Below are 27225 nucleotides of genomic sequence, written 5' to 3'. Positions count from 1 at the left end.
ACCCATGTTTTTCACAAATGCGCTAAATAAGTGTACACTACTGGATAAATTAACCATAAAGAACCACAACCCTAAATAAGTCACACATATGATTAACGAGGAAACTATTTCTTTTTACGGTTTGTGACAACGCACACTTTGCCCTTTGTTGCCACCAGACCCTGGAATTTAATGTAGTTGTAAGCCTACCTATTAACTTATCCATTTAGTCAAGCGAAGTAATTTATTAATAAAATGAGTGTCAAAAGAAGTGTCAGAGGAAAACAGAAAGTTTAATTCCACTTGAAAGAATTTTTTTTTTTACCAATAACAGTGGTAAACCGCAGTACCTGGTGTGCTTGCAAGATATCAGTTCCGATGGAGTTTAAATTAAATGACTTTGCACTGAAGATGTGTTCCATGTTCGGTAGCACATAGGCTACATTTGTGAAAGCAGTTTCTCAATTGTGAAACGATGGAAAAGCGCCACACTGAATAGAATGGCTGAGGAAACCCTGCTTTTACGACGGTCAACACCGAATTTAAAGCAGAGATTGACACAATAACCAAAAGCATGAAACTATAAATTGTTTTGGTTTGCTATTGCGCTGGCCTATGCAATATGCATTGTAGCCTATCTTCTTTACTAGCTGAAAACTACTTTTTGAGACGCAAACAAGCTGAAAATCATTTTTTAAGCGGCCTTTCATACTCGCAGTCCTGGACCACCCTGGTCTACAAATTCCCAAGCAGGAACATGACAAAAACACGCATGCGGGGGCAATTATTATTTGAATTGACTTTCAATCAGATTTTGGTAGAGCTTTGGATGATTTTAGGTTGCTGTTATGTAAATCTTTCATTAAAGGTCCCATCACTGCAACGTTTGTTAAAGTGTATGGGCTGGGTACACCACTGAAAGACTGCAATTTTCATTATTAAATGCAGCTTCATGTGCACATTCCGACGCAAAGCTGCCAGAAATAAGCCATCGAAGGCTTTGTCAGTCGATAAAGATTTCAAAATCAAGACCAACCAAAACAGACATCAAGTTACAAAAGTGTATTTCTTTTCATAAGTAACATCAGCAGATGCATGTCCGTTGAAACAAAATCCAATAGAATGCAAGCTAAAACGTCTATAGAAAGACTCTTGGGTTTTTGAAGCGGTTTTACACGAATTATTTCATGCATTTTTGTCTTCTTTGGAATTTAACAAAGCTTATCCACAATTAAGATGGTAGCCTATTATGCGGGCAGGCCTAATTGGAAAGACCAAAGCAAATGAAGCACCCTCTTTAAACACTGTGTATTCTGTCTACGAGTAGAAACAAGAACAAGATCGCAGTGAACATTTCACTGTGAAAAAGTTACGTCCATTTTACGTGAATGTACGTTGAAATTTACAAAAGCGGTGGTTTGCAGCACAGCAATTGACCTACACGAAAAAATACAAAAAATAATTGGACACAAAAAGCAAACACATAAACACAAGTGCAGGATTTAATCAGTAGCCTTTATTAAGGGTGTAGTGTGAAAGCTGAATTACACGTCTTCGTTTCATAGAACAAGTTGAGAAAAGTAATCAGCCAAGCCAACTTACATAGCAAATTATTCTAAAGCAGAAGTGTTGCTTTTTTGTAAATATTAACAGCCTACTAGTGTAGTTTAGCTAACACAAACAATCAAATATAGTACTTTTGCCGGGAAAATGCTAACACGAAGTAGAGCATAAAAAAATCCAGGATGAGTATTTTGCTTAAAATCAATGCGATGAAAAGACGCAGTCTTTGCAATTTACGCGAAACAGTGTGAGAACGACGTGTTATACCACCACAGGCCGCTGTGAGCTATAATCTAAATGTATGCAATATGCATGCTTAAATCTAAAGCGCCGGATTTAGGAGTGTATTCAGCAGGAAATCTACGAAAAGGCCAACAATGACAGTAGGGCCTCCCTGCATCACAACTGTGGCTTACAAGTGGAATAATAATATCGTTGATAAGTTGAGCTTTCACAATCGATGGTCAAACAATCCTTTCGGAATGTGAAATGTAGGTTAACGGGGCCTGATAGATAAAGGATGGTAATATTTACGCTGTGTGATGTAACACAAACAATTTGTAGGGGAAAACAGATATAAAAATGTGTTTCTTTGACAGGAAAAATTGTCAACGGTGTTAAGTTGTTTTCGTTTGCGTCAATTGATAAAGAAAGTAATGCAGGCATGAAGGAACCATTTTAAAAGTAGGTGGGCCCAGAGGTGCAGCAGTCAAAGTCAATGCCTGGGCCAGGCCCACCCAGAAAATAAAGTAGGTGGGCCCAGGCCCACGATGCCCATGTGGTTCCTCCATGCCTGAAGTAATGTCAGGATGTCTTTTTTTCGTGTATGACCCGCCATTTAAAGAGGCTACTATGATCGCATGAGGTCTGTCACATGGGTTACCAAATGTGTCATATACGTCATTGACTTCATATTGAGATGGTGATGAAGAAAAGCGAGAAAACAGCGTCATATGATGTTCGAAAAGCTCAAAACTTCAACGTTCAAAAACAAAGCAATTCAGTCGCTTCACCATAGAACTAAATTGATTACCACGGGCACCTGAAAACACTTGTATCTGTCTAGCCAAGAGCAATCTAACCGCAGAAAAGAGTGCGTCAGATAACGTGAAGCATCTACTACAAGTTGACTGATGATCAATTCATCTCTCTACAATCAAAATTGAAAGGGCTTTGAAGCCCTAAATTGTAGTAATGCCTTCATGAATTGGAAGGCATCTGCAGCTTCCCAGACAACAAAATCCGTCATCTCTACATTAATTCAACGTCTCCAAACGTTGAATCAATGCAAAAATGAGGGATTTTGTTTACAAAGAAGTTCAATTGAAGTAAAAACTTCAAAAACTTTTAAAAAGTATAAAAAAATTGACAAATTCTGAATAGTTAATCAGGAATGACCCAGATAGCAAACCCGTCATTTTACATTGATTCAACGTCTGCAGACGTTGCATGTAATGAAAATTTGACGGGTTTTGCTGTCTGGGGAATTATGTTAATAATTTTAGTGCTAATCGCTGACTAAGTGGAGTGCCATTCACTTAATGCCGATCCAAGCTTGAGAAACACAGTAATAAAGTTTTCCGACCACAAGCGTAAAGTTCTTCAAGTTCTATGGCATAGTGTCGAATTGAACTGAGTGGTCATCTGCATTTCGTTGCATGAAACAGACCAAGAAAGTTTAAGATGTTAAAAAAAATTACGCAACGGAAAACACTTTCAAATTTGTTTATTTTCAGTGAAAAATATTTGTAGATGTAAATTTTCTAAGTAATTTTGCTTCAAAACATTTGCTTTTGGACCGTCTCCATGCTAAAAAAATACTCTAGTTTCCAACTCAGAAAACATTTCTTGAGATTGTCACGAGATGAAATGTTCAATAGGTCCATCAAATGCGGTAACTGACATCATAAGTAAAAGAGCAGTATGAAAAACATATGACAAATTAATAGAGTCACACTTTTGCACAGTGATCATAACAGTAAAACTTATCTATCACATTGTCCTCCTTTAAAAAGTTGAAAGAGCGCAATTAAATTTTTGTCGACTTTTCGACTCACAAATGTGCTGCTTTTCTGGACGACAAAACCAATGAATTTTAATTGATACCGTTTATCGACTGAATAGCCGAGCTCTTCTTGATATAATTCAACAAGAATAAGAGGCGGTGGTTCAATTTTCGATCTGTGCAGTAGAGCAGTACACTTTAAAGACAGCTCTCCGCTCATCGGCATCTAATGGATGGAATACTGTGCTAACACTTTTCAACTGTTAGGAAAAATTTTCATAGCGTAATTGACGAAGTCAACATTATGCTTGGTTGTTTGAATGCAATGATGCCAGACACGCTGAAACGTTAAGTGGACAATCAATAGAAAAAACTTTCAAAAAGAACTTTTCAAGAAAAGTTGCGCTTTGTTTTGACAGTCGCTATAGATTGTGCATAAAAAACACAAACCACAGTCCTTGCAGGTAAAACCAGAAAATTGAAAGTCACAAGACGAATACTAATGATAAATGTGCCTGTTAATAGAGGGCAGTTGATAATGTCCGTATACGTTCTTTGTAGTGGATTCTGAGGGCTGAAAATATAAAAAATCTTAAAATGAAATACAAGTCGTTATACTGTAATCAAAGTGAAAATAGCCCCGCACCTTCAGTAGATTTAACATGACTTTATATAACTTTTTGACACTGACAAGGATGGGACCAAAAATAGAGCACTAGTGGCATACGCGTTATACTAAATTAACATAAAGCCAACTGTAGAAATTCATAGACGTTGAATCGATGCAAAAAGGATGGTGTTTGCTTGTTAGAAAAAGATGGCAAATGCGTTCCATTCAGCAATGTTTCCAAGCACTTAAGTGCGTAATTGTGAAGCTAACAGGGCCAAAAAAAAACAGGCAAAGTGAAGTTAGAAAAGTTTTTCATGAATTTTAAGCGACATGCTGCAATTTATATTCTTCGGAAACTTAAGCGGAAAACTTACCTTCAATTTAGGTTTGTACAAAGATTTGGGTTGTAACATGTTTGTCTTTAATACGCTGGGTAGAAGAGAGGACGTGTTGGACTGAAGATGGTGGTGGTGGACTTTTGGGAGAGCTTGTGAGGGAAACTTTGAGGCGCCCCCAAACCCCGGATGGTGCATAGTGCTCCCGTTCACCGGTACCAGATGGGGCAAAGCGGCAGCGTTACTCCCTCCAGTCCCATGCACACTGATGCCACCTAACGCTTGCTGGTTGTGGTGGTGCTGTTCTACTAAGCGGCGCTGTCTTCTCTGAAACAAACACATAACGACAGAAATTTAGCAATTGGTTAAAGGACAATTGATAAGGCAATGACTTTAGCTCAGCTTCACTTATACCCTTTGTGCAATGTTTTGCATTATCAGCATAAAGGTTTATGCAGATTGCACAATAAGATATGCTCAAACTGTAACATCTCATGTCCAGCTGTGCCTCGCTTACATGAACCATATTCTCACATCCATAGCATTTTTAAAGATAAAAGGAAGTTGAACTGATTTACTATGACTTAGCAACAATTGAATATACATTAAAAAAAATGTCTGAAGAATAAACTTAAAGTGTTCAACTGGGAAGAGCCAGATAAAAGCATTGATCTTAGATTCATAAATTATAGCGCACGGCATAGCGTTTGCAGGTTGGGAAGGTATCAGGCCGTTTAATTTGTAATAATAAAACAAGAAAGATATGAAGTTTATTTAAAATGTAGTTTAATATTTAGCTCGGTTTGAAAAAAAAATGTCTAAAATAACATGCAAACTTTGAAATGCGTCAGCGGATAAAAAACAGCGAAAAGGAAAAAGTGGAATTGATAAAGAAAGCTGAATGCAATCACTCGTCAAACCTTTGAAAAAATACTTTCAACTACAAAATATTTAATTTCAGCTATTGAGAAAGCAAGTCTTGTACAAAGGAATGATTTAGTGATGAAAATATGCTTGAACGAAGTACATGTAAAAAAATAAAAACCTGTCAATAGTTGTCAGCATATGATTTGTTTTCTTATGACAATCGAACCACAAAAGTGGAATTTTCTAAAAATATCTCTTTAACATACCTAAAGCAATTATTTTGATGAGACTGTCACATAAATCTGAAGTAATATGCGGAAGCTTTCTAAAAAAAGTCAGACACACCACTTTTACCTAACCCAGACAACAAAATCCGTGATTTTTACATTGATTCAACGTCTCGGACGTTGAATCAATGTAAAAATGGACATTACTGTGTGGAAATATGTCACCACTGAAATAAGAACGTAGACAGCTAGCTCTATTCAGAACCTGCAGTTTTTTTAAATCTCGCTTTAAACTGTCGCACGAGTCAAGATAGACTTTTTTCGCCACGTCATCAATGGAAGAGGCGTCTGCATTGTTGCACTTGGCTCTGTTCTGCCAGACTTTGTCAATAGTCAAGCTATTTGCTGCGAAATTTCTGCTCACTTCTTCCACAACTTCATAAGTCACGGCGGAGTCCTCAAATATAAACAACTTTCTTAAAACTCAGCAAAACTACCGTTGATATAAACATACGATTCCTGAAGATGTCAAGCAACCTTTTAAAATTTCTACTTTTGCTGTCCAAAGTAAGTATTCCAGACTAACATTAAAACGTTTTTACTATTTTGTTTGCAGCTGTTTATCTTTGATGAATCAACACTGTCAATAAGCAAAATGTTAGCTGTCCTTTTATAAAGAAAACTTTCAGCTACTGTACTAGTCCTTCGTGTAATAACAACGTTCTGAACTCATAACTTGACTTCTTACTTTTCTTAGAGGTTCGCAAACCTTCTGACATCAAAGTTCAGTATAAACGTTGTCCACAATATTCAAGCAACATTTGTTTATTTAATTGTAGAAAGTAATTGGCAAGTTAGTAATTACAGCATCAGGAGTGATGTTAGTTATTGAAAAAACATTAATAACAATTTAGTAATTAATTAGTAAAAACCATTTAAATTCTTACTCTTTTCTTTTGGATTTGATTCTGCTTCCAAACCGCCACATCTCCAGCGTTGGAACTGGGTCCGCCCTTTGTGGAGTTATTCTCATAGCGCGAGAGCTTCTGGGCCTCCTGTGATCTCTTGTCGGCTTCTCTGCTCACACAAAACTGTTATTGTCAGAGATTTTGAATTTGGTTGCGATGTGATAGCAAAATAATTTTTTGCCTATTTTTGCGTGTAATTTGTGCATTTTTACCTAATTAAGCTTACGTATAATTGTATTACGTGATGAGTTGACGTAGATATTACAAAAATTCTTTGATTACGTCATAGCAGTTGTAGTATGCCGTTGTAGAAATGGAAGTTCGTCGAACTGCAACCAAATAAGTCAAAATATCTATGTCTTTAAGTAGTTATGAAAAATTTTACTTGCTATTTTTACATTGTTTCGACGTCTGGCAATGTTTCAATGTAAAAATGCAACTTTTACTGGCTGGGATGTCTCGAAAAATTCTGGCCTTCATTTCTTGACATTGATTCACGTTGAAAACTGATATTTTTAGTGACGTTGGTTTAATAATGTTTTCAGAAAAAAATACAAAATTAATGCAACAAAATCATGGAACCAAACCCAGACAGCAAAATCCGTCATAGATTTTGATAATGGATTTTGCTGTAGGGAAAGTGAGCGCTTACGGGAATTTGCATATTTCTTGAGGTATCAAAACTGTGGAAACAAGTTTCCTGGTCTCAGTACCAGTCATGGTTAGGACTAGGCTCAAGTATGAATCAAAGGTGTATATGGACACAAAATGTTATTGGCCTCAACGAAGGAAACAAAAAGATGAAAACCAACTAAAATTGATGTTCAATCAACTTTAAACCAATGCTGAACAACATAAAAATAAGGCCTGGATAAAACAAAAAAACTGTTTTCTTACGTCTCCTTTTCTCATCTACAAGTTTTAACTCGCCTGCTAAAACTGACATAAATCACAATTCAAAGTTATCTCAGGATAAAAACCTGGAATGACTTTAGAAAACGATATATTGCCGCAAAAAATACAATTTGAAAATTATAGATATGATTAAGCGAAACACTGTTTCAGATTAACTATTTTTCAAAACGTTGCTTGCTTGCTTTCTAGTAGTTATTTTAGTTAGCTGTTGAAAATTCATCCATGGCATCATGAAATCTATCCTGCAATTGTGAACCCACAAAAGCGAAAAAGAAGCTTATGTGATAAAAAATTCACTAAGCGTACTTTATAATCGATGTTCACGCTACTTAAAATGAAAGGGACTCCAAACACAATACAAGTTTTTTAATTCAACTACTACGGAGATGAAATTAATTCCAAAAACGCAGAAGAACAACAATTCTAAGTGGATTGTAAGTTTGCACAGCTTGAAGATGAAGTTAAGGCCTTTTTTGCAAAATTTGACGTCATCCGAAGTTGACCGAAAAAAAAAAATACAGACAGGATTATATCACACGTCGTTTCAAATTGATCCAACGTATTAATACTGATATTTACCTACTTTTTGTTTCTATTTACTTACGTTGCTAAGAAAATAAATAATGTCATTGAACACCCAAACAACGAATGCGAGTTTCAGAACACCCGTGTAAATACAGGCTAAGTGCAAATTAAACTTTATTTCCAGTCTGTTGAGTGTTAATAAACTGCAGAAGTTTCAACTTATACCAGTCGTTTGAGCTACTGGAGCCTAAATTGGAAGACTACTAGAAAGCAGCCAGTCTATGGATCCATCATCCAAGACATGCAGACCTATCAATGCGTTAGGTAAGTTGAAAATCGTGCAATGATTGATGAAATGGAAAAAAAGAAGATTCACAAGAGGAAGACGACATTTTCCACGAATGCATGGTTGAGTGAAAAATCCCGATGTCTGTACGAAGACGGTTGAAGCGTATCCAGTACCCACACCTGTCTCGGCACGGACAGGCCGATGAGACGGGTATTGGTGATGAGCGAAGTCTAGTATTAGATTTCCATGGTCTGCCCAATTAGCCGAGAAGATGTTAGGGCAGTTCGTGTAGCGAAACATATATCGAAGCCCCATGTACTAACTCGGAGACAAGGATTGCACCTATCAAGCTAGTGAAGCCAAATACAATATCCCTTTCTTGAAAGCAAGGCCTCGAAAAAAACGGTTACAAAGACCTCTGAAAAACATTTTGGGGCTAAAATGCATAATTTTTTTAAGTATTTAGAAAGCATGTGAAAAAATACACATTTGTGAATGCACGTGGAAATTTAAGATCTCTGACACTTTCATAGGCCCTCTTTCAAGGCACAACCAAGACAAGTTTCGCTCCGTCCTAAATGGCCTATTGAGATAACTCTAAAGGCCAAGGCTCTGCAGCTCCTGTAGGTTCTCTGTAGGCAAGCCTTGCACGTTATATGCTGCACGTATGCCTGGGTTGATCTATCGCACGCAAGCGCAAAACGTGGGCAATACTGTTACTTTTTGCAACGGCAAAACCCAAAACAAAGCAACAGAAAATATGCGTTTGTATGGAGTTGAAAGAAGTCGATTATAAACTGGTTGCGAACGGCTATTGACACCATCATAATGAGAAACAAAAAGAAAATTTGCACAACAGCATATTGAACAACGCATAGTGAAAGTCAAGACCGCTTGATATACCAAACAACTCAACTGATAGAACAACTTTCAAAATGATATTCGCTCCCACACAGTCTCATTAACCACAAAAACATGATTTTACCTGAGATCTCTGAAGTAAGGGTGGCGAAGTGCTTGCTTGGCTGTTATCCTTTCATCAGGGTCGTAAGTGCACATTTTATAGACGAGCTCAATGCATTGCTGAGAGGCGTGAGGGAGCAGCTTTTCAATCCCGGTCCCCTTTTTGGGCGGGAAATCAAAATTGATCCCACGATTCCGACTACAACAAAGAACACACTAGCTGACAAGCTTCTACTATTTTTAAAGGTAAAGTTCTTTCAGAACAGTCTTTTTTGTAGTGTCTAGGCCTAGGACCAATTAGTTGAAGATTAAGTAAACGGGAAGGCAAGTAAGTCAATCTTCGTACCCATCTTCAAGCATGCCTTTATGTGTCTTGCCAAAGACACAATCACATGCTCTTGAGTGGTGTCGAATCAGTACTCTTTGAAACATCAAACCAGGGCTCTTGCCACTTGGCTATGCAGTCAACGATAAACTGTACTGATTGTGATAAAAGCTTCAATACAGTACTAAAAAATATGTCGCTTAGCTCTAGTCTAAACCCATGCAACCAAGCACTTATGCTTGAGTATTTAAGATTTCTACACACAATAAACATGGAGATCAAGATAGTAGACAAAGCCTAGTAGACTTACTGTTTCATTTTGTTTAAAACGGAAGCATCAGGAGTTCCAAGGACGTCGTGGATCTTTGAAATTTGGTCAACTTCATTGGCACCAGGGAACAAAGGGTGTAAGCTATCACAGCAAGATTAAGATAAAGTTTATCTTTTTAAGACTATTGCACAAAATTAACTTCGACATTTTACCAAAATGCATATATAGCGCGTCATTGTGAACACAGCGTACATAGCAAAAGTTTAAAAAACGCTCAATTCACTACTAAATAACAGCAAAACAGGTCAGTTGACAAAAACCGCATCCATACAAAACAAGACATTATCACGCAGAAGGCGAACGCTTTTAAGATAACTTTATTGTATTGTCACAACCAAGCACGTTTTCTGCCTGGAATATATTTTAGATTTCCACCCTTGACGCACAAAACAGCAACGAACGGTTTTGAAAATCGTATTTATTGAGTCATTCACCTCATTACTTCAAAAAAGACGCAGCCTACACTCCAGAGATCCATGCGGTATGTGTAGTAACCGTCGGTTAGTAAGCACTCTGGGGCACGGTACCACCTGGTGCTGATGTACTCGGTGTAAGGTTGTTTGCTGTAAACGCTCCGGCATGAGCCGAAGTCGGCCAGTTTTAAAACTTCATCCTGTGAAAATAATAAAGTGAAAAGCGGAACGTGAAATTAAACAATATAAGCTGGAAGGAACCAGACTTGCAGATTGGGCGCCAGCTGTAAGCAAAGCGATAGACAAAGCTATTTTGACCAAGTCTGTGGTCATTGAATCAATGTAGAAGTTACTGACTAGCTAACTGGGGTTAAAGCATTGCTTCCATAGACATCGGACTTACCTTTACTAAGATATTTTCTGGTTTTACGTCACGGTGAAAAATGCCGCACCTAAACAACAAAGGATATTAGTCCTAACACGCAAATAACCAACGAGCATACCGAATGCGAAGGCAATATATACGTCAGAGAAATATTGGTCCAACACAGGGACATTCATAAATAATGCAGTGTTCACAGCAATACATCAATGATGGAATTACAGCTTTCAAGCATGAAGTCAAAAGAGCTCAAGTCACTTTAAACAAAACAAAAGTTTTCGATTCGACAGGGATCCCTCGAGGTAAAATTTTAACTGGGGTGATAATGGCCGCCTATGCAAAGCTCAATAATCGAACGTTTGTCTTCTGTCATAACCGTTGATTTTGTTTAGCACTTTCCATGTCTTGACTTTCATTATGACATTCCTGATGAGGGGTTAAATTAAGCCGAAAACTCTCGACTTTTGAAACTATTTGTAAATAGGTAAATATATTGTTATAATGCAATAGTTCGTACGGTACTTTGAAATATATTTAAGTTTAGAATGGGATCTGCGAGAAAAGTGTTTTTGATGTGCTATAAGCTTCCATACAGGTCCCAATGCTGCGCCAAAAACGTTTAAAATTTGCTTTGTTTTGTTAGTGTCGTGATGCACAGCTGATCACAATCTTGCATCCAAACACCGCAACAACAAAACGCGTCAAACAACATCCTGCGTTATTAAAAACTCGAAATCACCTTGTGGTGAGTACCCAGGTAACAAAATCCGACTTTTTTTACATTAATTCAAAGTCTGCAGACGTTGAATTAATGTAAAAAGGACTGGTTTCGTTAATTGAGTGGTGTCAGCCAACTTTCAGTAAACAAGCGGGAAACTTATGAAAATTTAAAGAGGAATTATGAATGAAAGAATTCTACGCCGTTATTTTGGCAAATAGAATAGTCAGTCAGGAGCAGCCAACACGCAAAGCATCTACTTTGTAATTAAGAAGCGACAGTAGTTATGATAAAAAACAAAATAACCTTATAAGCGAACAAAAATTAAGTTCTCCGTGATTGTTGTGCCAAACATTTAAGCGCTGGTTGTTTGTGCCGTCGTAGAATGCATTAAATTTATTTCAACTAGCTTAATTTCACATTTATTTAACAAAGCAAATGCTTACGATAAACAGCACGCGGCATGTTTAATTTCGCAATTTTTATTCAACTTGTAGCTTTCTCTGAAGATAGAAAACAATGCAGTTTTCAAAACGTTGACTGAGCATGAGTTTAGCTTCTGTTTTTTTTTTTGGTTCTTTACTTTTTCGTTCACGTTCAGCTGGAGTATCTAGCATTTTGTTCTTTAACTTTTTTTTGCATTTTTATGCAACGTAACTGCAGAATCTCGGAATGTGTGAAACACGATTTGTTGTGACACACAGAGAAAAACGTTATAACTTGTAGTCTGAAATAAAACTAAAACAACCGGAAATACTGTGGTTCACATCAGCACTTGGAAAACGAGTTCCTTGTCCCTACCTGTGCATATGATCTAAGGACTTGAGCAACTGAAACATGAAATTTTTCACTTTTGGTTCAGGAAGGTAATGCCGCCGACCTGTAATGAAAATACAACTAATATATATCTATTTGAGGCATAAGTTGATGTCAAACCTTGAACAAGCATTTCAGTCTTATGAACATACAAGTTCTTCAAACAAATGTTAAATGAATGTAAAATTACAAAGATTGAATTTTTGTCATAGTCACAAGTAGAAGTTCAAACAAAGCAAAACAGATACAGACCACTCAAGAACGCGTTTAAGATAAGCTGAAAATGTCATAACTTGTTAAAATATTTTTAAGAAACTAGTTGAGTCGCAGAAATAAGTTCTTAAGTCGTCTAGCCTTTGAAAGCGAGGCAATAGGTGAAGTAGGCGACATTCTGTCGGTCAAGTGCTTAATGGTAAGAAAAAAAAGTTCAAAGTCAAATATGTAGGCCAGCGTGGTCCAACTACTTTTAACTTACGGGCCACTTTACAAAAACGTGACAACATGCGGGCCATTTCCAATAAAATGATAGTGAGTGCGTAATCAAAATTGTTAAAGTTGTTAAAAATTGAAATTGTTAAAATTAATAGCAAATTGAAATTTATTTCAAAGCTCTATCAGTGAGATGCCTGTGGTCGAGGTTTCTTTGATACTATCGTTTCTACATCAATTTCAATGTTAGTGGTAGCAAGTCGGAGACTATCTTCCAGTGTTTCGTCTATCGTTCGATTTCTGTTTTTAGACTTGACTTGCTGAATTCTAGAAAATGTACTCTCACACATGTATGTGCTTCCAAACATTGAGTGCATTTTTAATGCAAAAATTTTCAGTTTGGGAAATCTATCCTTGCTGACTAATTTCCAGAAGCACTCTGAGGTTTCATTTTGCCCCTGCAAATTTAGGTTTAACACATTCATGTGCATTGTCATGTCTGTAAGGAAAGCAAGATTGCACAGGAAGTTTAGGTACATAAGGTAGCCTACATATCAGCCTTTAACACTAGGTATATATCAGCCTTTAAGAAGCCCAGTTGTACTGACGAGACCTGATAGGTTGAAACAGTTACTTTCTGTAACATAAATACAAATTAAATCAATACTGTGAAAGCTCGCGGGCCGCAAAAATTCTATCCGCGGGCCGCATGCGGCCCGCGGGCCTGTAGTTGGACCACGCTGATGTAGGCTATCATATTTTTTTAAAACGCGTTAGGTTAGATAAAAGGAGTGAATGGCATTGCGCGAAATCTCCCTTCCCAGCAAGACAATTTCATCAATTTTACAGCGATCTGACAGGAAATTTTCTAAAATCACATTTTCGCTGCCTGGTGATGTTACAAAAGTATAAACCCTTCTTATCACCTGGCCGAAGCAGTGAGGGGCGAAAAAAATGTAATTTACGTGGTGTAATTAAATTGACTTTAAAAAAGCATCAAAATTTATAGACTATATTTCATCTGCTGATTAGACTATATTTCATATGTTTGAATGTAGTTAATTTCATCGTCATTTTTACAAGTTTAGGGGTCGGCGGAAAACATCAGCAACGCACAAATGAAACCAAGTGTAATAAAAAAGACTTACAAACAGAAAGATGAAACGAAAAAGAAACCAGCTACGAAAACACAAAGCAAAGCTAGGCTTCATCGACTAGTCATTTTAGCAAATTAACCCTAACTTGCTCAACTCAGAAAGTTACAAAGGTCTTACAATCAAAAGAAGTAAGTAGTGCTGTAGTGTAGAGTGCTGTCAAACAAAGAAGAAATAACAATAATATCACATCACAGAGGGCTTGTATTGGGCGGGTCTCGTTTTCACCAAGACAATGAGTTGAAAGAGAAAAATACAATGTCAGAGTGTGTATCAAAATAACAGAGTATGGCAGGAAAAGTACACCGAAGGACAGCTTTGAAACAATGCTAGAATGTGTGGAGCACAAACGTACATATTGAGAATGGGGATTCATTCACTTTCTAAAACCGTAAAGAAAGCAACTGGGTGACATTGTAATTTACCAAAATAAAAAAATGAATAAAAATACAAAACAAACTATATAATATATGAAATAAACTCACTGATTTCAATAGACAGATTTCGTCTAGAAGTGAAACTTACATTGAGCCAATAAGCATCACTGTAGGCAACAATCTACTCAAAAGCTTCCAATAACCTTCTGCGTGTTTAGTTTGAAAAAAAAGTTGATTTCTTAGGCCTTTAAAGTTTAAAACATGAAACGATTGACACGCAGTTCAAGTAAGACTTCAACATGGCTGTGAAAACACAAAGAAATAAGTTAAATACAAAACTGTATTTGACTTTCACGACTTTGCCCGAGCTGGGTAAACAGAAGTAAAATTTTCTTTTATCCTTAAAGCTTTAATCCGGCATTTCAGCGTTATATGAGTAATGATATAAAAATACAGTCACCAATCCAAAGTAAAGCTGTGAAGTACACAGCGCATCGAAGTTCAAACTATCAATAACTTACCTCTGATTAATTCATATATGTTCATATCCATTAGTTCACATATTAAAGCGACTGTTCCAGTCTTCTTGTCACTAAAAACAAAATTACATTTGACTCGCAAGGCCGCAACGTTGGCTAAATGTCGAACTGTTATAATAAAATACAGCTTTTAAAATGATGTATTCGATGGCGTCAAAGTTTTTTTTTTTAAAACTCTGTTAATATAGCAAACATTATATTTCATTTTCAAAAACAGGCTATGACTTTTCATAGAAAACATATGGGTCAGAACACCTATCGTTTGACAAGCCTATTGGTACGTTGGTTAAATAAATGAGGTTATCTATTAAACAGCACATTTTTTGTTTCGAATGACCTTTAAATAATTAGATGTGGTAAGATTTGCAACAAACATACAAAAACTCCATAATTAACTTTCCATAGAAAGCTTTTCAGAACATAGACAGTTTACCTCCATAAACAAAAAAATCACCTATAAACAAAAAACTACTTTCCGTGTAAAAACTTACTAAATTATTTCATGAAGTCCTATCACGTTGGCGTGAGGGTTAAGGCGACGCATTGCCTGAATTTCTCGAAGATTGTTGACTTGGTCAACGCTGCAAAACAACAGGTAAGTTCGTAACAGAAACGAAAGAACTGGAGACAAGACAGTTGTTAGAGATTATAGAGAATTACAGAAGCTTCTTGATGTATGTGTGAAGTCGCAATTATAGTATCATCATTATGTTCCTTCCTCGTATTGAGGGTTGGATACAATGCGCCATTGTTCTCGACCATGAGCTGCTCGTACTGCATTTTCATAACTTAATTTTGTCCATTTAGTGATGTTTGATGTCCAAATCATAGCATACAGCTCGCGAAAGGCATCTTCCAGCAAAAAAATTGACTGAAGTCTCTGTAAATGGCCAGAGATTTTTATTACAAAAAAAAAGAACATCTTCAAAACAATGGCTGTTGTTTGTTTGAATTCTACGGCTTTGTGACTGATGCAAATAAATAAATACTTCGTCAAAAGTGAAGAAAGGACTGGGGCTGCAGAAATTGAATATATAAAGTGTGTAATTCGTTGAATGCAAAGGCACTTGAACAACCAACGAACATCCACTTGAACATCACTGCCTAAACATTGGTTTTAGCCTCTATCCTGTCACAACAACATTGAAAAGGTTTTGCTTTTGTTCACAAAAACGCTCAATGGCAAGTAAGTCTTGAGAGTAACTAAGTTTTTTAATTTTAAAAATCCTTATATTATTTGCAAAACAATTTTTCTTGTTTCTTCTCAATGTCATTTGAATAACAAGGTTAATTTCCGATCATCTGTGGGCAAAAATAATAATAACATAACACTTTTTATATCAAAAAAAAATTATGTTAAAGTGCATTAAAACGAAAAGGGGTTCAGACAGGCAAAAACCTTTCTTCATCAGTTAGAACAGGTCACTGGAGACGAGTACAAATGCATGAACTGTCGAATTTGACGATAGACAGGGATGTTTGGAAAAATTATGTTGATTGTGTCCAGGTACGCCCGGAAGGATGATGGTGATGATGAAAACGACAAATTATTTGAAATAAACTTTCAGATAGTGCTTGGAAATGAACCCAATTCACAAATTCATGGCTATGCTACTACAGAATCACACTAAACCAAAAACTAGAACTTCACAATTGCTTGCTCACCCATCATAATGCTGTTTCATTTTTTTGCAAGCGTAATAAGTGCCATCCTTCACATGCTGGCATTTCAAGACTTCAGAAAAAGTACCCTCTCCTTTCTTGCCGAGGATGCGATATTCTGAAACAGAGAAAACAATCAAAACTGATTTGAAGCGACTGAAAGCATTAAAAAGAAGCATTTTTACTCAACAATGCAACGAAGCTACAATTACATTGTAGACTACTGTAATAGCAGAACTATATTCAGCAGGCTAACGATGCTTGCAATTTCAATAAAAGTGTGCAGCCCCCCTGTTTGGTCAGTGGACTCTTAGTGGGATGTCGATTGGTCGATTACATAAGGTGCTTAGTTTTAAGCCCGATTAAGGTCAACCTGCTGAAGGCCAACCTGTTAAGATCAGGCATCAAACCAAGCTGGAGGTCGTAAAACATCTCTTACTTCTACCCAGGGTGTAATACTTTCGGTAAATTAGTTAAAAACAGAAAGGCAACCAAAATACTTTCAAAAGCACAACTATAAATCAGCCTACCATTGCATAAGGTATCTTGCATCAGATACTTTAACCGCTTCTTCAACTGCACTGCTGTCACCTAATGAGCTATGGTTTATATAATGCAGACTGCCATGTAAAAACCCAAATAGTCCTTTACAAGAAAACCGAGCAACATTAGGATAAAATGGCAACTGCATAGAAGTCAGTGTTTGCATGCTTTCCTAATTCTTCTTCAGAGTGCCCTATTCTAACACAACATTGTTAACATTAATATGCAGCAAAGTAGGTCTGTGCTAAATAATGATATATGATATCATAGATTCTCAACTAGAGTCTGGTGCCCCTGAAACTTTTGCTAAAGGCTATGACCAGACACTTTAACCAGAGTGGAAATGTTGCACAACATACTATCTTACAGGGTCTGCTACTATTCGGTGAGTCCGCTTCGGTGAGTCCGATTCGGTGAGTCTAATTCGGTGAGTTCCTAACCTCTAACCTTAACCCCAAACCCCTAACCCTAAAACGGCAATAATAATTAGGCTACGGTACCCGATAATTAAAAAAAAATTGAAAAAATCCCCCGTTAAGGGATCGGACTCACCGAATCGGACTCACCGAAACGGGCCATTCCGTATCTTACACTATTGACTAAATACAAACCTGCTATTGACTATAAGTACCGTACTGGAAGAGATGTGTTTCTTTGAGTCTGGTGACTATAAAACATTTGTGTCATTATCAACTTCCCCAATTTTACATTAGTTGTGATGTTAGAATCAGGGGCGGATCCAGGTATTAACGTTAGGGGGGCGATGTCATTGATATTCAGGCAAGTGATCAGCCCGGCACAACCAACGACGGGGGTCTCCCCTAGAAAACTTAGGTTGAATTTGATGAGTTCCGAGAGCATTTCGAACACAAATTATGAGAAATTGAAATTCTATAACTTAAAAAACCTTCAACATTGCTGTTGTTTAACAAAGGGAGGGATGAAGAGCTGATATGCCCTTGCCATGTCAAGTTGAAGCCTGAGCAACCTAGCCGCATTTATAGTTGAGACTGAAGGTTTCACTCTTGATTGTTTCACGGCAATTTAAAAATTGACCTCGGAAAGATAATAACAGGTAGCCTAATTCTGTCTTCCCAATATTGATGCAAACATTGAGGTTATAGACTTACTATATAACTTCGATGTTTTATTTCTCTGACAAGTTTTGAATTGTTACAAAGAGCAATGAGGAAAGGTTATGCATACATTCAACATACAATGAGCAACAAAAGTGGGGGCCAGGTCAAAACACTGGGTTATGCTCCACCCCCCGTAGAATCGCCACTATAGGCTAGGTATCGATTGTAAATTTTTATTTTGGACCAGCGAAACACTACAATCTGTACAATAGAATGGCAGCTAAACATAATTTAATGACGACCAAATGATATAGGCCTAGTCCTCCAAAACGTGTCATGCACAGTCGCTGCACCAGACAAAAAAAGAAACTAACAATAACAGAAACAACTATTTCTGTGGACTTCACAAATAAAACGAAAATAAAAGCTACTTTGCCGGTACGGGTAATACTAACAGGTGTCGTACCTTTGACTACAACACAAAGTCAAGTTTGCGGTTTCTACTGTTGGCAAATCGATTTATCACGGAGTCTGTGTCAATTAAAATGTCCCGATGCTGGTAAGGCCAATCCATTCAGTTTTTCCTCGCCGATGTTGTTCCTCAGCCAGGTTTTCAACGACCGAAGAAATGAACAGCTTCTTTCGGCTGATGCTACGCTGACTGGCAAGGTTAATAGTATTTTTAGAAGAGAGTGTACGATTGTGTACACATTTTTATCACACGGTTGTAAAGCTTCTTCTGCAGTCATCGGTAAGACTGCAGCAGTCGCCAGAACAGTTTTATTTTCCCACTTCTCCTTCCATAGTTGGATCTCTGAACATAGAGCAGATTCCACCAAATGACTTTTGTCAATGCTATCGGGTCGGTACTTGAGCAATTTCGTGGTAGCAATGATGTTAGGTGTCAAGATGCTAAATACTCATTGAAAAAAAAATTGAGCTTTGCTGTTTCTAGATGCAATTTCAAGGTAGAATTCCAGATAGGCTAGGTTGGTTGACGGAGCAGGTTTTTGCAACTTTGACGGTCAGACGTGGAACTAAAACCATTGGTTTTAGTTCTATGTCTGACCGTCAAAGTTGCAAAAATCTGCTCCGTCAACCAACTTATCTAGGCTAAGGGATTTCTGGCTATGCTCTACAGTGCCGGCAAAAAGTTTAGTAACTTTTTAAATTTTAGTAATTTCGTTCGGTAATTAGACTCTGCGATGAAATAATAGCCTTATACTATGTTATTATTATAGCCTAGCCTAACCTAATCTTTGAACATGGCGAAAGACTTATTCAGCATTGCTTTCGACATGTTGTTTTCCAAATCGTATACATATAAGTGAACAATAAAGCTACTTTCTTGGGTTTTAGGGGGGGCGATCGCCCCAATCGCCCCCCTCTGGATCCGCCTCTGGTTAGAATATATGGAGGGCTGAAGGCAGCATTCAGCTGCTGTATTGAGATTATCCTATCTCTGCATGGTCATGGTGTGACAGTAAATGCCGTTCAAAGTAAACTTGTAAAATTAATTTGTATCAACTTGAACAGGGTTGTGTCTCTTGCTGCTATCAAAACGTACGTTCTTGGGTATGTCAAGTTTGTCTCCCCTTGATCATAAGCAAAATTTGTTTTTATTTTATGAAGGGCCGCTAGATATTGAGGGTTCTAAGTATACACTACGAATCATAAAAAGTTAAAAACCATTAGACTAAACTGCTTCTCACCACCAATGACTATAAAATCAATAAAACTCAGAAAACATGCTTGCTGATTTCAAATATGTCATTTTAGACTAGAGATTAACTAATCTGTACCTCACCCTCAAATGGAGATATTAAATCGCTTCTTAATCTTCCTGCCTGATTCATACTCTTCAAAATATTTTTGAAAACAAATTCTAAGTCTATTCAAAGGGTATAACCTGAATCTTTGCGCATTGAGTCTTTAATACACAAGATGCAAAACAAAAATAAAATGATATTTACAAAGCAAGACCTACAACCACGTACATTACTGTTTAGTAATTACACACAAAAACATTATTACTGATACTTTAAAACTGTGAATAGCTTCCAAGTTGAATTTCATAAAATAAAGTCTTTACGGAGTTACGGTATTATATGCATGTACAAAGATACTTACTGTGCATATTCAACAAACAAAAACATGAAATTTATGATAGTATCTAAAGTATGGATGATACAGTTTCTTTAATTCTTACACAAAGTTCTCATTCTTAACAGGATTTACAAGTACACATTACAATGGAGCTTCAAATTAGTCAGACTATTTCAAAAACTTTAGCATTTAACTTGGTGTCATCTCATTAGCTCTAAACCAAAATAAAGTGAAATATTTCTGTAAAAAAGCAAACAGTTGAAGAAGGTAGAATGTAGTAAACACAGCTGTGTTTTGTTACAGCCTGATAAAGAGATTGAGTAATACACTCACAAACATTGGCAACACAAAAAATGTCATAAAATCAAAAGAAAACCAATTTGCAAAATTGTTTAGAGGGTATTATCAGGTTTATTTAAAGTAAATTGAGATGCTTTTATTTTCAGAGGACAGACTGTTTAAGTTATATTTCACAGAATACTAAAGACCAGTGTAAATATCCCGCATTGTTATAAATCAACAAGCCTATTTGTTTTATTCCTACCAATAGTAGACTAATGATTAAATGAAGGGACAAGGGAAAGGAAGGTAGACAGCATGCATGATAAACAGTTGACCCAAGACAGCTGGCTGAAAAATATGTTGTGGTGTGTGTTGGCATGCAGAAATTTGTTTAAAGTTTCTGCAAGCACCAGGAAGGAGTTTGGGAACGGTGCTCTTCCACAAGACGCCCTGTTGGTCAACCGGACAAATCTATGCTTGTGCTTTTCAACGATCGCAAATTTCTTTAAATTGAACAACAAATCAATAAATGGGAGACAATTTCCTTCTGGTATGTTTCATTGCATTTCCACCCCGCACTTCCTCCTTCATAATAGTCCATTCCAATGTGTGTGACATCATCATTTTGTCCTGTTGACCAACAGGGCGTCTTGTGGAAGAGCACCACTTTATATACATTACCGTACTGTAGTAGCCTTCTGCACTGGTGAGACCAACAAGGTCAAAACAGGGGTGCTTTCTGCATATATTTTTCTTCATCTGCTTAAATTTTATTAGGAAAATTGATGTCCGAAAATATACGACAACGGTTGAAGAAATAGGATCAAAAAGCTGTAGCCTATATTGCTCATGTCTGTCCAATTGTTTTTTAACTTGTCCTAAGCTATAGGCTTGCTTATAATAATATAAAAACTGGCTGCCGTACTTTTAAACACACACCTAAATTTTTTGTGATTTTTTTCACAACATAAATTTTGCTTGGAACATTGCAAGTGTATTAAAAAACCTTTCTTCTGTCTTAAAAAGTTATTACATGTTTACAAGACACAGTTTCTTTAATAACCTCAATGAAGTAAAGAGCTGCTGCCAATGTTACTATGGATGTTCTTGCAAAAATTGCTCGGTGCTGCCCATTACCGGACATTTTTCACAAATGTACGGAACTTTGATAGCATTCAGTTGAATTTTACAGCTGCTTTTCAGAAAAGCAGAACTAACTGCACATCGCTAAACAATTTTTTTTTACAAATTACAAAATCAAAGCAGCTTTTTATGTATTTGAAAAATAAATTTGCTGCTTTTTCATATTGGAAGCTTGTGAGGAACAGACCAAAATTGACAAAATCATTTTTAAAAACTATTTAGCCAGTTATCTCTGATGTGCGTTGCTCAACTGTAAACTACACAGCCAGAGTCAAGGTCCAATCATCGTTACTGAAATTTGCCTCCCCTATGTAGAGGCAATGAGTGCTTGTAAATGATGCAAACATGGCAGGCGTTACTATGTAGTATGTCTATGTAATGTATAGGTTTGATGCGGCGCTATCATAGCTAGTAGCTAGAGTATAATTTGTGAAGAAGAAGCGTTCTTCCCGGCCATCAGCACAAGGCTGATCACTCACTAGTACAGCGAGCAACAGTTGCGATTCGCTAACCATAACGGTGTAGCTTCCACGCTAGCCATTCAGACATCCAATAAACGATGAGTTTCTGGGCAGCCGATTTGTAGCAAGAATTGACAGCGATAGACACGTGTTTCGCCCATGAGGCTGGGCTTATCAGTATCGCACCTCGCACCGTATGTGTTCAACTGTTTTATTCGCATCAACAGCGCACGGGTACAAAGGATTGACACGGCGAGAGAGCATAAACAAACATAGCCAGGTCGAAGACTTTAAGAAACCGACCTGCCACACCCCGCGGCGGCGGGGAGCGGCGTGATTTAGGGGTGACGATGCACCCGGAGGGGTAAGTCCACCAGCTTAGGTCGCGGGGGCCAGGCTGGGGAGTCGAGGTACCTGTGTAGGGAGAGTGTGGATCAAAAACGTTGCATGACCCGTCCGCAAATTTAGAATGGCGAAGCGGGCCAGGGAGACAGGCTCTTTCTGCATAGTCCAGAAAGATGGCCTGCGACGGGCCGGGCGACCCGTCGCATGTGGACGCTGGAACCGGCAGTAATTGACCGCCGGGCGGCGCCCACGTCTCCTTCACGCGACCTCGGCGCAGGTACTTGACTCTTATACCCGATCTGCCAGTAGGCAGAGCGGATAAAATTGGGGTCTACCACGAGGAAGAGAGTCAACTATTTAAGGATAATTTGGCTCTCGTGGCAGACGAAATTTAAATAAAAATGTGGAGCAGAGGCTCGATTAATCAATAGAAACAAAAAATATAGGTGGGAATGTAATACATACTCACTGGAGAAGAGTAAGCTTTGATTCGGCGAGCACGGATGTGCACTGGCCAGACGTTGAGGCAGGTTCGCCCAGCTGGATCGGGGAGGCTAGCGATCGAAACCAGAGGCACTGATAGGCTACATTACCAGGAAAAAGTAGAAAATTGGAGTGGAAACTTTGAGGCTGCATTTTTTTTTTTTTGTTGAAGGGCTGCATCGAGTTGATCAGGGGATCGTGTTGATCAATGCGTTATCGACCGCCGCTTTAGCAGTCAGTTTAACTCTTATCTTTGTGGAAAGAAAAGAGCCAACAAAACCAGCAGGTGCCAGGGGTAGGACATGTGAAGATAATTCCCATCTTCACACGTTCTAGCCTCATGGGCGAAACACGTGTCCAGCGTGTCCAGTCAGCCCAGCCTCATGGGCGAAACACGTGTCTATCGCTGTCAATTCTTGCTACAAATCTGCTGCCCAGAAACATAGAGTATAATTATTAGGATTATTGCTATTTTTTTGGACATCTTTTTTGTTCGATGTTAAAACTTGTCCTGTTATTAAACAAGCTCGTGGTTTGAGAAAATTGTTAGGTGATCACTGAAAATAGAAATCCACGACTGAATTTCGAGGGAGGGATGGTGCTCACAGGACATCGCGTTTACGACTTACGAGCACTGAGTAGGCTATGTGGCTTACACACTCAGCCACATAATCAAAGTGTCACAAATACGCATACCACTAAAAAAACACACCTGTAGCCTAATGTCTGACCCGATGGCGCAACTACAAAAAATAAAGGTTTGTGTCAGGCAGCGAGTTCAGTTTAGTTGAAAGGGTTTACTCAGTAACGTAGCCAAATGAGGGCTGTAAACAAAGTTACAAAGCCATCCTTTAAAACGTGCGTGATGTCACGATGGCTATTGGATCAACATTAACAATAGAACTGTATGGTGTGTCCACAGGGGCGTGGCCAGGACAAAATTTCGAGCAAATAAGTAATTTTGCACATGTAGCTAAGTGAACCCAGTAACAAGCCGCAGAACGCGGAGCACTCACAGGGGGTGTGGGGGGGCCTCTCCCAAAAATTTTTGAAAAAATATTTTAAAGTTGTGCATTCTGAAAGCAATTTCAGCTTAAATCAATAGTAAAACTTTGTCAAATGATGCTGCAACAAATTTTTATTTTAAATATTCTTGTTTGGGGGGTGAGGAAAAAGAGTAAAAGATACCTTCTTTCCTCCCCCCAGGGGCGGATCCAGAGGGGGGCGATTGGGGCGATCGCCCCCCCTAAAACCTAGGAAAGTAGCTTTATTCTTCATTTATAGCCTACTGTATGTATACGATTTGGAAAACAACTTATCGAAAGCAATGCTGAGTAAGTCTTTCGCCATGTTCAAAGATTAGGTTAGGCTAGGGTAGGCTATAATAATATAGTATAGGCTAAGGCTATTTTTTCTTCACAGCGTCTAATTATAGAACAAAATTACTAAAATTTAAAAAGTTTCTAAACTTTTTACCGGCACTGTAGAGCATAGCGATAAATCCCTTAGCCTAGATAAGTTGGTTGACAGAGCCATAGGCGTAGCCAGGGGGGGCGAAAGAGGCCATGGCCCCCCCAAATTTTCAAAGTTGGATTCTGAAGTGAGCCCTTTGTTGAAAATATAATAAAATTTGTAAAAATTTATAACGTTTTCCAAGACATCTGGCTATTAACACCCCCGAGGACTTGTTTTAGACACACAGAAAGAATAAGACACCAATAAATTTTGTAAAATCGTAAATCGCGCAAAATTTACGCGATTTATGTTTCTTTTAACTAATTTGTGGAAGCAATTTCAGAATGGCTTACTCTGTTGGGTTTCTGTGTAGCTGAGTTTTTGGTGTTCTCTAATTTTAGGCGTAGATTTTGCACGTTCGTGTGTAAGAGCTACCTTTAATAAGTTAATAGCTGTTTATCTGCTTATAAATTTCATACAAATATTATCCTAAAACTGTTTCCAGAAAGCGCTATAACCCATTAGTTAAGTGTAATTTTGCAAAAATTTTTCGGGGGGGCATGCCCCCGGACCCCCCTAAAATACGCGTCCCTTCGGCACGCTATAACCCCCCACCAGTTTTATTGCTTCTCTTGCTCAAGCCACCAGGATACGCCACTGCACATCAGGTGGCGATGGTTTAAATCAAATTGTCGTTCTCCTCAATTCATCAAATATTTGCCCCCCCCCAAAATCTTTTTCTGGTTACGCCACTGGACAGAGCAGGTTATTGGCAACTTTGGCGGTCAGACATTGAACTAAAACCATTCGAATTTTATCTTTGAAATTGCATCTAAAAACAGCAAAGTTCAATTTTTTTCAATGAGACTTTAGCATCTTGTCATCTAACATCATTGCTACCACGAAATTGCTCAAGTATGACCCGATAGCATTGACAAAAGTCATTTGCAATGTCTTCAACGGCTTGTTACGTCATATATATAGTGTGGAATCAGCTCTATGTTCAGAGATCCACTTATGGAAGAAGTGGGCAAATATAACTGTTCCGGCGACTGCTGCAGTCTTACCGATGACTGCGGAAGAAGCTTTACAACAGTGTGATGAAGATGTGTACACAATCGTACACTCTCTTCTAAAAAATACTCTTAACCTTGCCAGTCAGCGTAGCATCAGCCGAAAGAAGCTTTTCATCTCTTCGGTCGTTGAAAACCTGGCTGAGGAACAACATCGGTGAGGAAAGACTGAATGGATTGGCCTTACTATACCAGCATCGGGACATTTTAATTGACACAGACTCCGTGATAAATCTATTTGCCAACGGTAGAAACCGCAAACTTGACTTTGTGTTGTAGTCAAAGGTACGACACCTTTTAGTATTACCCGTACCGGCAAAGCAGCTTTTTCTTTTCGTTTTATTTGTGAAGTTCACAGAAACAGTTGTTTCTGTTATTGTTTGTTTCTTTGTTTGTCTGGTGCAGCGACCATGCATGACACGTTTTAAAGAGGACTATATCTTTTGGTCGTCCTTTAACTGCCATTCTATTGTACAAATTGTAGTGTTTCGCTGGTCCAAAAAAAAAATTTACAATCGATACCTAGCCTATAGTGGCGATTCTACGGGGGGTGGAGCATAACCCAGTGTTTTGACCTGGCCTCCACTTTTGTTGCTCATTATGTTGAATGTATGCATAACCTTTCCTTATTGCTCTTTGTAACAATTCAAAACTTGTCAGAGGAATAAAACCTCGAAGTTATACAGTAAGTCTATAACAACCTCAATGTTTGTATCAATATTGGGAAGACAGAACCTGTTATCATATTTCCGAGGTCAATTTTTAAATTGCTTTGAAACAATCAAGAGTGAAACCTTCAGTCTCAACTATAAATGCCGCTAGGTTGTTCAGGCTTCAACTTGACATGGCAAGGGCATATCAGCTCTTCATCCCTCCTTTTGTTAAACAACAGCATTGTTGAAGGTTTTTTAAGTTATAGAATTTCAATTTCTCATAATTTGTGTTCGAAATGCTCTCAACGCATCAAATTCAATCTACATTTTTTCGGGGAGACCCTCCTTCGTTGTTTGTGCCGGGCTGATCACATGCCTGAATGTCAATGACGTCGCCCCCCCTAACGTAAATACCTGGATCCGCCCCTGCCTCCCCCTCTCCTGACTACGCCCCTGGATGTGCGTACCTCATATCTTAGGTTATGTGGTATTTTTGGTGTTTCAACCAGTCTTTGAATATGTCTCCACATGTAGCGTATGTAGGCTATCGATTCACAATAAGACGCCGTCGATTTTGATGACTATAGCCCTCAGCTATTCTTGGCCAGGTGGTCGATGTCCGCCTGAATGCCGGATTCGCAATGTGGGCCATGGTCTAATTATTATTATTATTGATTCTATTACCTTGAAGTAACTAAGGTTTCAAGGAGAGTTGAGCTCACACGCTTCCACCTTTACCCTTCTACTGTAGCTATACTGCTAGACAAAGAAATTAGCCCAGTTGTCATCCCTTAAGATTAGGTGGGGTATGAAAGTGCCAACATTAAGCTTCAGGTCATAGACTTTAAGATTATCTCAATCAAAATCATGAGAGAATTTTAGATTGAAACCAGGGTTAAAACTATTAGACTTACCGTGAGCACGAAGAGTATTACTGAAAATGAAATCATAGCTTTCACTTGGCTGTTGATGTTGTTGAGTTGCTGCAGGTAAACCCTTTCCATATGCAAGTATATCCTTGTACAAAGATCCCATTGGTAACTTGGGCTTTGGGTGTTGCAGCTTGTCCAAAACCACGCTGGATAACTTCATTCCAAATCAAAAAAGTTGTATCGGAAATTTCTTACGTTCTTGAAGCTACTCAATGTGCAACTTTCAGTATGGTAAATTTGTTAACATGCTGATATCATTTTGCAAATCTAATATTTCA

General features: G+C 38.0%; 1 protein-coding gene across 5 annotated transcripts; it reads right to left on the bottom strand.

The window, feature by feature from the left end:
- Positions 1-1026: 1026 nt before the first annotated feature.
- Positions 1027-27225, bottom strand: LOC145780932 (MAPK/MAK/MRK overlapping kinase-like). 5 transcript variants are annotated; one of them, XM_082592602.1, is made up of 13 exons: positions 26930-27225; positions 16396-16510; positions 15222-15311; positions 14713-14783; positions 12217-12295; positions 10719-10767; positions 10337-10515; positions 9882-9983; positions 9269-9445; positions 6534-6663; positions 5852-6043; positions 4532-4819; positions 1027-4121 (listed from the first exon to the last, which is right to left on the bottom strand). In XM_082592602.1, the coding sequence occupies exons 1-13, from the start codon at positions 27105-27107 to the stop codon at positions 4047-4049; spliced, it is 1725 nt and encodes a 574-aa protein (XP_082448728.1). In that variant the 5' UTR covers positions 27108-27225; the 3' UTR covers positions 1027-4046. The 5 variants fall into 5 exon arrangements, with proteins under 5 accessions (XP_082448728.1, XP_082448731.1, XP_082448729.1 ...); XM_082592605.1 differs by lacking the exon at positions 26930-27225 and adding an exon at positions 20145-20329; XM_082592603.1 differs by lacking the exon at positions 26930-27225 and adding an exon at positions 19822-20001.

The sequence above is a fragment of the Aplidium turbinatum genome, chromosome 12 (genome assembly GCF_918807975.1).
Source record: "Aplidium turbinatum chromosome 12, kaAplTurb1.1, whole genome shotgun sequence".
Taxonomy (NCBI): Eukaryota; Metazoa; Chordata; class Ascidiacea; order Aplousobranchia; family Polyclinidae; genus Aplidium; species Aplidium turbinatum.
The sequence above is the reverse complement of the archived record's forward strand: the minus strand, read 5'-3'. Positions and strand labels throughout refer to the sequence as shown.

Excerpts from the sequence above, each read along its gene's own strand:
- LOC145780932 (XM_082592602.1), bottom strand. The coding sequence starts at position 27,107 with ATGAAGTTATCCAGCGTGGTTTTGGACAAGCTGCAACACCCAAAGCCC. Across the intron at positions 12,296-14,712 it reads CATATATGAATTAATCAGAG|GTCGGCGGCATTACCTTCCT; the intron begins GTAAGTTATTGA and ends TTTTCATTACAG. Across the intron at positions 9,984-10,336 it reads GTCTTTTTTGAAGTAATGAG|CTTACACCCTTTGTTCCCTG; the intron begins GTGAATGACTCA and ends TTGCTGTGATAG.